The 12,218-nt window shown below is 41.5% G+C and overlaps 1 protein-coding gene across 2 annotated transcripts in view; it reads right to left on the minus strand.

Annotated features, from left to right (window-relative positions):
* Positions 1 to 12,218, minus strand: part of LOC132822234 (coatomer subunit gamma-1) — a 73,916-nt gene that overhangs the window by 39,136 nt on the left and 22,562 nt on the right. For both annotated transcript variants that reach the window (XM_060835347.1, XM_060835346.1), the window contains exons 5-9: positions 10,203 to 10,282; positions 8,551 to 8,626; positions 3,870 to 3,962; positions 3,483 to 3,569; positions 1,989 to 2,143 (exon numbers count right to left, since the gene is read on the minus strand). In XM_060835347.1, coding sequence (XP_060691330.1) covers positions 1,989 to 2,143; positions 3,483 to 3,569; positions 3,870 to 3,962; positions 8,551 to 8,626; positions 10,203 to 10,282 — 491 coding nt within the window. The remainder of the gene's footprint in view (positions 1 to 1,988; positions 2,144 to 3,482; positions 3,570 to 3,869; positions 3,963 to 8,550; positions 8,627 to 10,202; positions 10,283 to 12,218) is intronic.

Here is a 12,218-nt window from a genome sequence, read left to right on the forward strand (position 1 = left end):
CGTAATTGCCCTTGGGAAGGTGATGTAAGTGGTCTTCTTGAAACAGTGTAGTCCATGTGGTGTAGGTCTTTTTAGCAGACTTTTGGTAGCTATAACATACAATGCAGTGGCTTGCTAAGTCATTGTAGTGGTTGACTCTCCAGTGGGTCAAGTGGGCCAGATCAGGTAAGCACGGCATCTTTCTCTAAATGATATTAATAAACCTGATAGGTTTTTATGATAATTGACAATGATTACGTGGTCACTACCAGACTAGTTTTTAATCCCAGATTTAGTTACTGAATTGAAATTTCGCTACCTGAACTTATGTTTTACAGCATCAACATGATTATTCCACTGGTTCCTAACAAGCATGGTGTTTAGGAGTCTTGATTTTTTTTGATGCATTTTGTGATTAAGTTAGAGCCATGGTACAATGATATTTTTAATTTTAGACCATGTGTTACAAACAAGTAACACATTAAGTAAAATGTGGCTAACTGCAGAGCTTAGGCCTCCCTGTGGTACCCCTGGTGCAACTTCAAAATGTTATTCCATCTCATCTGCAGCAGTAGCAAGGAATAAGGACCAATAGCAATTTCTCAATGCACCAGCGGACAGCCCAATTAATATTAGGTTTGCTGGCGATACAAACAACACATTTGAGCTTTTTTGTTTAAATATTTTTCTAGTTCTCATATCAGCCTTCAAGTGGCATCTATGAGTGAAATGTTCAATCAAAATAGGAACGAGGGTAAATATTATAAAGCCCATACTGGGACCTGCGTTCTTCATCCAGAGTGGTTAAAATATAGAACATGCCACCACAAAGAGAAGTTGAAGCAAATAGCACTGATGGATTTACAGGGACTGCCAGAGGGATAGTAATACTAGCGTCTCCGGATAGGTTCAGGTGATGAAGAACCAGGAGAACGTGCTTGTGGGGCAAACACAGAATACAGCACAGACACATACCCTTTAATCCAACTAGTCCCTGCTGACCATAATCTCAAACTAAACTGTCTGTGCTTGCCTCATACCCCTCCAAACATTTCTTATTCACGTACTTATCCAAATGCCTTTTAAACGTTGTTACTCTACCTGGATCCACCACTTTCTTTGGAAGTTCATTCCACATACAAACCACTAAAAAAAGTTGCCCCTCATTTCCTTTTCAAATCTTTAAGGTGAGAGGGGTAAGTTATGTCCCCTATTCTTGAAATCCCTCACCCTAGGGAAAAGACACCTGCCATTCACCTTATCTATACCCCACATGGTTTTATAAACTTCCAAGGTCACCTCAACCTCCTATGCTCCAGTGAAAAATGTCTTAATCTACCCAGCCTCTCCTTATAACTCAAACCCTCCATTCCCATCCTTTCTTCATCCCAGCAAAACCTTTTCTGGACCCTCCCTTATTTAATAATTTCATTCCTGAACAAGGCAATGCAGAACTGCACACAACAGTCCAGAAGACGTCTCACCAATGTCCTGTACAACCTCAATATGATGTCCCAACTATTATACACAAAAGGTTTGAGCCATGAAGGTAAGTTCGCTCAGCACCTTCTTAACCACCCTGACTACCTATGACACAAACTTCAAATATTTATGTACCTGAACCCCTAGGTCTCTGTTCTACAACACTACCCAAGGGCCAACATTTAATTGCATAGATCTGCCCTTGTTTGGTTTACCAATACAATACCTCACATTTATCCAAATTAAACTTTATCTACCATTTCATAGGCCAGTTGGGCTATATAGCCTGTTTCTGTGCTGTCAGGTAAATGCACTCCTATGCATTGAGATGGTCTATACCCATTTCATAGATGTTTCTTGCAAGCAGCAGACTTCTTGCTCATTATATGACTGAGGGAGACAGAGGGGAGAGCTATGAATGGCACCAACTTGATCCTTGCCAGTTCAGTCAAGTGTGGGAGACCTTGTCACAAGTTCCAATGGTACAAAAGAAGAACATGGTTCATTTGACCCTGAAAAGTTCTCACTTGTCATCCTCCTCCAACAGTTTACTGGCGATGCGGATCATCATGCAATAGGCAAATGGTGACTTGAGGCCCTGGCGTGCGAACTTCGACACCATCTTGTTAACGGCAAGCCGGTCGTTTTTCCTGATGTGGTACAGTAGCCCCAGAGCATGATACTGAAAGAAAGGAGTGCAGTCACCCACTGTTTTGGAGGAAGTACTACAACCAGTATCCTGACATGGAAAAGTTAATAAGCTCTTTATTGTGGCATTTGTTGAGCGAATATTGTCTAGAATGCTGACAAAATGTCTGTTAAAATGGGGATTGTTTAATTCCTTTTGAACAGGTAGACAATCCAATAGATTACCATCTTAAGTGAAAGGCAGTAGGCCTGATGGTGCAGAACGCTCTCAATACAAAAACAGAAATTACTGTAAAAGCACAGCAGGTCTGGCAGCACCTGTGGAGAGAAGTCAAAGTTAATGTTTTGGGTCCAATGACCTTCTGAACAGGAGGTCTGGCAATATCCTCTCTCCATGGGTGCTGCCAGGCCTGCTGAGCTTTTCCAGCAATTTCTGTTTTTGTTTCAGATTTCCAGCATCTGCAGTTCTTTCAATTTCTTTTCAGCACTCTATCAAATCCATCCTTAATTTTCAAAATGACTATTCAATCACCCACTGACCTTCTCGAAGTAGAATAATATCAGATTCTCTCATCTCTAATACCATTCTAGCAGATCTCCTGTGCACCCCCTCAAAAAACTTGACATCCTTCCTAACGTTTGCTGCTCAGCACTAGGCACAATACTCCAGCTACAGACTAAATGGTGATTTCTAAATTACTTCCTTGCTTCTGATCTCCTATGATCAATGCAATCAGCCAATTCAACAGAAAAGTACAGATTCAATCTTGAGTCTTCAAGTGCAATGGGTTTAAGTAGCATACCGGGTGGCATACATACCCACTAACTTATAGTCATAGAGTAACACAGCATGGAAATAGGCCATAATGACCATGGTGCACACTCAGCCAGTTCCCACTGCTCGCATTTGGTCCACAACCCTCCAAACTCATCCCATCCACGTACCTGCCCAAATGTTTTTTTTCAAAAAATTGCTATTTTACATTCCTCAACCACTTTCTCTGGCATTCCATATATGCACCAGTCTCTGCATGAAGAAGTTGCCCCTCAGCTCCTTCTTAAATCTTTCTCCTCTCACCTTAAACTTATGCCCTCTAGTTTTCAATTCCTCATCCCTGGGAAAAAGGCTATAAACAAGCTCACTCCACATTCCCCTATGTTCCAAGGATTAAAGCCCTATCCTGGCCAATCTCTCCCTGTAACTCATGCCTACTAGTCCTGGCAACATCCTTGTAAATCTTCTTTGCACTCTTTCTATTTTAACAACGTCTTTCCTACAAGAGAGTGATCAAAACTGCACACAATACTCAATTTGTCAGTGTCATCAGTGAATAGTTTGCATTGACTTTAAACTGTGCAACTATTCGATTTACCTGCACCATAATGTTGTCACTGGAGGCTGCCTCTTGAGCTTCGTTCACCCAGCGCTTCACCACATCAAAGCCGGTCTTGAGCAAGTGCTGCAGGATACAAAGGAAACAGTGGATTAATGACATCCTCTTCCAACATATCCATCGAATGATATTTGCAATTGAATTTCAAAATTCCCAAAGCAGCACGTATAGCATTTCGAGTTGACAAGACAAATGTCATTCCTTCATAAAATGCCACTGTACAAAATCAGAGCAATGAATTACCAGGAAGTTAAAGTAATAAGAAATGAAGTCAGGCTGTGTAAATAACTTGCATATCAGGACAGGTCAGCATTATTCCTACACCAAGTTACTATGATATATTTTGCAACAGACAACAGCACTCACCAAGGAGGAAAGCAATGCTGAGCTGGAGACACTGGGCACTTTGTCCACGATTGCCTGCTTCATGTACCTTTCGATAGCTTGCAGCATGGTGCCCTTCAGGAATCATACAAGAGAGTGAGTGAAAGAGATCCGAAACAGCACCTTCCATAAGGTCAACACTTTAAAAACTAATGGGACAGAGAAGCCCAACTAATATTTAGTGTTTAAAACCAAAAGAACTGCAGATGCTGTAAACCAGAAACAAGAACAGAAACTGCCGGAAATTTTAACCCTGATTTCTCTCTACAAATGCTAACAGACCTGCTTAGCTTTACCAGCAATTTTTGTTTTTGTTGTTTGTTAATGTTTAGTGTTTCTCAGTTCAACCCTACAGATTCCACACTTACTATTGTGTTAATAAAGGCAGGAATGAAATTGCATTGCCTTTTCCTTTTTGTCTGTCCTTCGATGTTCTGCTCCCATTCCTGGTCTGAAAATGTGTTGCTGGAAAAGCGCAGGAGGTCAGGCAGCATCCAAGAAGAAGGAGAATCGACGTTTTGGGCATGCTCGATTCTCCTGCTCCTTGGATGCTGCCTGACCTGCTGCGCTTTTCCAGCAACACATTTTCAGCTCTGATCTCCAGCATCTGCAGTCCTCACTTTCTCCCATTCCTGGTCAACCTGCAACCACGTCCCTGTAATTTTTTTTAAGATTACTTACAGTGTGGAAACAGGCCCTTCAGCCCAACAAGTCCACCCAGACCCATTCCTCTACATTTTACCCATTCACCTAACACTACAGGCAATTTAGCATGGCCAATTCACCTACCCTGCATGTTTTTGGACTGTGGGAGGAAACCACAGCACCCAGAAGAAACCCGCACAGACACGGGGAGAATGTGCAAACTCCACACAGTCAGTCGCCTGAGGCGGGAATTGAACCCAGGTCTCTGGCACTGTGAGACAGCAGTGCTAACCACTGTGCCGCCCACAATCTCGGCTACAAGATTCTGTTTTCATCCGTTTGCATGATAAATTTATCCTTTTTTTTAGGTAGCACAGTGGCTCAGTTGTTAGCACTGCTGCCTCATGGCATCAGGCTACTGTGCTCGATTCCACCCTCGAGCGACCGTGTGGAGTTTGCGTGTTCTCCAAGTGTCTGCATGGGTTTCCTCCGAATGCTCCTTTTTCCTCCCACAGTCCAAAGATGTCGAACTCGGACTAAGCCCCATTCTCTGCTACTGAATCCTCTGTTTCCTGACCCACACGCCATAGTGAAGATTGGGGACAATATTTCATTGTCACTAACACTCAACATTGCAGCACCCCAGGGGTATGTACTCAGCCCCCTACTGTACTCACTGTTCTCCCATGACTAATGTCATTTACAAGTTCACTGTTGACACCACCATAGTTGGTCAAATATCAGATGGCGCTGAAACAGACTACAGACAGGAGGTGGAAGACCTGTAAAAGTGATACACTGAGAACAACCTAGCTCTCAATGCCAGCAAAACCAAGGAACTCAATACTGACTTTCGGCAGGAGGTTACTCATGCCCCCCTACACATTAACAGTACAGAGGTGGAACAAGTGGAGAGTGCCAAGCTCCTCGGAGTGGTCATCCACAACAAGCTTTCTTGGACTCTTCATGTGGACGTACTGGTTACAAAGGCTCAACAACACCTCTTCTTCCTCAGGCAGCTGAGGAAATTTGGCATGACGGCAAATAACCTTGCCAACTTTTATAGGTGGGCCATTGAGAGCATTCTGTCCAGAAGTATCACTACCTGGGATGGCAACTGCACAATTCAAGATCAGAAACGGTTACAGAGAGTGGTGAATTCGGTCCAGATAATCCCAAAGGCCAACCTCCATCTACAGATTCCATCTACCAGGCCCGCTGTCAAGGGAAGGCCGCCAGCATTCTCAAAGATCCATCCCACCATGGCTATGTTTTTTTTACAACCTCTACCAGCGAGGAGAAGGTACAGAAGCCTGAACACACGCACCAGCTGGTTTTGTAACAGTTTCTACCCTATTGTTGTTAGAATACTGAATGGACTCACAATCTAACGTTCGCCTGTACCTGTGTTTTTGTTTTTGCTGCTGTTTACCTATTATCTACTATCTATGCTACTTAACTCTGTGATCTGCCTGTATTGCTCGCAAGACAAAGCTTTTCACTGTGCCTCGGTACACATGACAATAAATTCAATTCATTAATTCAATTCAAGTCAGGTGAATTGGCCTTGCTAAATTGCCCATAGTGCCCAGGGATCTGCAGGGATAGGTGAATTAGCCAAGGGAAATGCAGGGTTACAGTGACAGGATGGGGAAGGTGGATCTGGGTGAGATGCTCTTCAGAAGGTCAGTGTGGACTCAATCGGCCGAATGGACTGCTTCCACACTGAAGGGATTCTATGATTCTATGTGAATGCTCTTTGCATTAAGGCACAAACCTTTAAGGTTTACCTTTTTAACATTAAATAGTCCATCCCCATTACTTTTCACTGTGACCTTGTTTGATCCAGGCCCTTGATTTCTCTGCTCAATACTTTTCTTAGTCTGCCTTTGTTCTTGTCTTTGACTTCCCTTCCTCTGATTCTGTGCATAGGCTCCCACCCCTAGCCACCTTAGTTTAAAGCTTTCCCAACCACTCCAGCAAGACTCCCTCTAGAACAGCAGTGTCAGTCCTGCCAAGGTGTAATCTGCCCAGCTTGTACTGGTCCTTGCTCACCCACAACCGGTCTCAATGCTGCAGGAATCTGAAACCTACTGTTTCTACTCTGACTAGCACATGGCACTAGTAGCACACATAGAAACATAAAAAGTAGGTGCAGGAGGATATCATTCAGCTCTTTGAGCATGTGCCACCATTCAATATGATCATAGCTGATCATACAATTTCAGTCTCCTATTCTCGCCCTCTCCCCATCCCAATGATCCCTTTAGCCGCAAGGACCACGTCCAGCTCCATCCTGAATATATCTAGCGAACTGGCCCTAACAGCTTCCTGTGGGAGAGAATCCCACAACTCTGAGTGAAGAAATTCTTCCTCATCTCAGTCCTGAATGGCTTACCCCTTATTCTTAGACTGTGACCCGTAGTTCTGGACTTCCCCGATATCAGGAACAAGGTTCCCACATCTAGCCTGTCCAGGACCAGGACCTTGTGCAATACTGCTTTTAGGATATCACTTTTTAAAAAACATTTGCTGTTTGGCACATCTGCTTGATTCACATCTGCACTGAGAAGAGTGCAGAGCTCTTCCAAATTTCTAAGCTTCAAACCACTCTTGTTTTCACAGATCCTTACAGAAGTAATAAGAGTTGACAAGAGCAGTGGGCAAGGAGAGCAATAGGGCTAACCTAGTTTAGAAGAGTTTTACTTAACCATCTAAATTAAAAACACACAGTTGCAATAAGAAGCTCATTGAAGCAACACACAAAAAACATTTTAGTTAGTTTCATCCTCACAACGTAGATTAACAGATCTATTGAGAGATGGCTTTAACAGTTGTTCTCCTCTAGTTCCCCACCTCGTAAGCATGTTATTCACTTTTTTAGATATGTTAAGGTGACTTATAATGGACTGAAATAGCTTTATCTTTCTGTTTTTGAAGTTCCATTTAAAACATTGCTAATGTTTTTTGTGTTTTAAAAAAAGATAATCAATACATATTGACCGAGACATGATAAACTATCTGTGCTGAATCATTCCCTATAGCCTTTTTTTAAAACCCTAATGAATGTAACAAACAGACCTTTGGATTTGCTACTGTGGAAAATTTATCCTGAACAGTTAGCCTGATAGCTTGAGTGCCTGGTGTTACATAAAGTCACTAAAACCTATACAATTCCAGGTCTCTAGGAGAAAGTGAGCACTGCAGCTGAAGATCAGAGCTGAAAAATATGTTGCAACAGGTCTCTGTCAGGTTTGCTGGTTTTACCCTGGTGTAGTATCACATAATTACAAAATATTTTGGTAGCCTTGACCCTGCCACTACTTTCAGGACATGAAAATAGAGTCAGGGCTGCTGACATCCTCCGACTCCAAATGGAGAACATCCCTTTGATCAAAGGCACTGGGTCGAGAAGACTTCAAAAGGCAGAGAATATTAGGGAGGAAACCCCAGGGCTTAAGCATTCAAAGACACACTAGCAAAAGATGGAGTAATGAAAACCAAGGATGTACAACAGGCCAGAAGTGGAAAACGATATAATCAAAAAAACTGTCAAAATACATGTGAAAACAGAAATACATCTCTTCAAAAAAAAACTGCCTTATGAATACAGACAATTACACTTTCAATGCTTACAACTATGGGCAATGAACATATATTTTTCATAATTAAATCCCTGAGCAGGACAGTGCTGGTTAGATGCAAGATGAAGCAATCTCTTGCTGTACCCCAAACAAGGTGTTTCAAACTCCACCACACCAATGTAATCATGTCAGCAGTAACCAGTCTCTGAACCCAGTCATTCCACTACCATTCCATGGGCAACACCACCCATTTCTACTGGAAACTCGGCAGACAATCTCCAATTTAGAGTCCTTACTGCTGCGGAACTGAGATTCAAATATAAGGACGCATTGTGTTAGTAACAAAATCTCTACTTTATAATTTGATTTTTAAAACATTATCATCCTATAAATTATGTCCACACGCAGGTCTGCCTTTTGAACATGGTACTTACATCAGTAATTTTACACAGTGCTCTCACAGCAGGTCCCCGATAATTGTCTTCTTTCCCAGTCATGTCTTTAGTCAGGCTAAAGGAAAAAAAATGCAGAATAACTGAAGCAATAACTTAGCTAGATTACAAAAACCTAATCCTCTTAACTGTAACTAAAAAGAGTATTCCTTTTCAGGATAATGTGACCAACTAACTGTCAAACTACATATATCTGTAATGTGGGCTGTTTATTAAGAAACACTATTTAGATGTCGGGAGGAAGGAAGATTACAATTTGCACTTTTTAAGAGTTCTTTAAAGTCAATACATCATTTGATAGTCACTGTCAACTTTGTAACTTAGTATTACTGCAGATAATTTGACTGCAGTAAGATCCCACAAACAGCAATGTTGCTAAAGGGATAAATATTGTCCAAGACTCAGGAAAACTCCTCTCCTCTTCTTACAAAATAGTGGGATTTTTTATACCCACCAGAAAGCGCAGGCCAGGCCGCCCTAACTTCTCATGTGAAAGCCAGCATCTTAGTGTTACACCAGCAAATGAGCCAAGATTATGAACTCAAGTTCCTGGATTGAGCTCCGAAAGCTGCCTATTGACTTTTAATGAACTATCTCCGACCCAGACTTGCTCGTTCCAAGAAACTTCCATGTTGTGCATCTCCCTAACTTCCAGGTTTCTTTTCTTACAATCTGATCAGATCTCAAATCTGCTTGAATAGTCCTCCTCACAAATACTTTCAAAAACACGTTGATTGGTCATTTGCAACAAGTACATGGAGAGAAATTAATATAAGGTAGCCTTGACTAAAAAGGTGCTCAGACGCTACAAGGTCTTTACATATTGAATTAATTGGACCAGGAGAAATATACCATTGTTAAAAAAAAGTAAAAGAGAAGTGTTACTGTGGAAACAGTATACTGTGTGATGGAGAGTAAATGTTATTAACAGCCCTTGCCTAAGAAGATTGTATTGTCTGCAATCGGTATTATGTGGTTTGATTTATTTCCCATAAACTAGTAACAATCAAAATTACAAGACACTGGAACAAAATTACCCTGCAGGCAAATTTCTACAGCATATGGTATTCCTCCCATGTTGTATTTTACTGACTGAAATTTTCTTGTGTTAAAGTTGCTATTTCAACAGCTTTAACAAAATTTGATATAAACTGGCACTGGCAGGAGCTCCATACTCTAACACCTCATCCAAATGTTTAAGCAAAGTCTAACAGGACATGAAACCAGGTCAGCGAGGAAAAGGAGCGACAGTTGAACAGGCCAACAATAGCAGAGTCAACAAGAAAGCAATCCCATAAACACTCTGCTCATATGTACAAGCCACTGCCAGACGAACAATGACAAGCTTCACGGACCGCAGTGTCTTACTCTTTCAGTACAAAGGAACGTGGGTCCATAGACCAACTTTAATTCATATGACTATAAAGTACAGGAGTACAAATAGGCTATTCAGCCCATTGAGTTTTCTCCACCTTTTAATCATGGCTGATACGCTTCTCAACCACATTCTCCAACAAGACCGTAAGATATAGAAACAGAATTGGGGAAGGAACGGGCAAAAAGCCAAGTTAGGAGGACAAGGGAGAAGCTGAAGCGTTTTAACTACCTGCTAATAGATTCCCTGTGATACTAACCTGCTGGTAACAATGATGACATCCTCAGCGATGTTAGCCATTTCTTTGATTGTCAGGTAGCACATCCTTCGTAGGGTTGGCTGATCCAGATAAAAGCAGAAACAAAACTTAATTCTTTGACATTCCATGTCAACAGTTTTCAGCAATAATTATTTGACAATATGTGCACGAAAATTAGTCAGTTCCTTTACTTCATTGAACAGATTTAGAAAAATTAATCTAGAAAGGGGTAGGATTGTATTCATTTAGCATCCTATTAAGGAGCAATCCTCGTACAATAAATTACTTTGTCTTTACAACATAATAAGTATAAAGCCAATCACAGCAGCAATAATTTGAAACCATAAGATTTCACAATGAATGCAAGTTATTGAGCAAAAGATAATCCAAACGAGACAACATTGTCCTGCTCATCACCAGTTTTCAGTAGACATGATTCTATTCCCTCTCTACATCCTGCCCTAAAATGAATCCTGTTGAGGTCCCAATGCTATATGATAATATCAAATAGATACATAAAGGTGTACACCACAGACACAGAACCTTTGGTCCAATTCATCCATGCCAACCAGATATCCTAAATTAATCCAGTCCCATTTGCCAACATTTGGCCCATATCCCTCTCAGCCCTTCCTATTCATGTACCCATCCAGATGCCTTTTAAATATTGTAATTATACCAGCCTCCACCACTTCCTCTGGCAGTTCATTCCATACACGCACCATCCTCTGCATGAAGTTGCCGCCCCATGGGCCCATTTTAAATTTTTCCCCTCTCACCCTAAAACTATGCCCTTTAGTTCTGGACTCCCCCGCCCCAGGGAAAAGACCTCACCTGTTTATCATATCCATGGCCCTCGTAATTTTATAAACCTCTATAAGGTTATTTCTCAGCCTCCAACGCTTCAGGGAAAACAGCCCGGCCTATTCAGTCTCTTCCTGTGACTCAAATCCTCCAAGATTTACATCCTTGTTAATCTTTTCTGAATCCTTTCAAGTTTCATAACATCCTTCCTATAGGAGGGAGACCAGTATTGCACACAATATTCCACAAGTGGCCTAACAAGTGTGCTGTACAGCCACAACATGATGGTGATTGCACTAAGATGCTCAGAATGTCCTCTCTGGATGACAATCACCAGCCAAGCCCTTTATATTTGATCCAGCCTCAGACATCTCAGAGCCCCCTTAATGGTATCAAAGCCAGCTTTCTATCGACAAGTGTCAAAATGGTATATCCTCCATCCAACAGCGGCTGAAGTTCACCTAGAACATGCTAATTCATGCAAGATAATGCCATTGGGGTTAAAACAAAAGCAAGGAGGCCAGTTGTTGCTGGATGAAAAACTACAGTCCATCTCAGTCACCTTCTGCCATACAAGTGGCTGTATTACACAATAATGGCAATTTTGACACTTCAGAACAGTCAATTAGTCTGTAACACAAGGCAGGGAAAACCCCCATTGGAGTGTTTTGCGGACAATGGGTTCAAAGCCATTTCCTCCCTCGAATACTGCATTATCACATGTTTTAATTCCAAATTACAAGGAGTGTCAGAGAAGGAAAACGGGGCTTTTATCAGCAGTGACTAGTCCAAGTGCTGCATTATTTTTCTTCCATGCATTGTGCTGTGATTGTATCTACAATTCATGGACTGCATCTGTTCATTAAAGCATCTCGCCACTGCCTTCTCAAAGACAATAAATGCTCGTCTCACAAATGACTGCAGTTTTGGGTTAACGCGGAAGAATCAAAGTGACACGTGAGCTAAAATATTATGAATTATAAATCTTTAGCATATTCACAAGGATCCACTGAATGAGTAAGTCATTTGATCCTACATACTGCTGATCTGCTTTACCACTAGAAACCTATAAACCGCACGTGATGTCAATTTAGTGACACAATCGCAAACAATTCATTATCTGAGATTTCTAAATTTCATTTAAAGACCCAACTAAGAGCTAAATTTGGCAACAGTAAGTGCTTTCACAGTTTCTATAAAATAGAAGGATGG

Source organism: Hemiscyllium ocellatum, chromosome 14 (genome assembly GCF_020745735.1).
Source record: "Hemiscyllium ocellatum isolate sHemOce1 chromosome 14, sHemOce1.pat.X.cur, whole genome shotgun sequence".
Lineage (NCBI taxonomy): Eukaryota > Metazoa > Chordata > Chondrichthyes > Orectolobiformes > Hemiscylliidae > Hemiscyllium > Hemiscyllium ocellatum.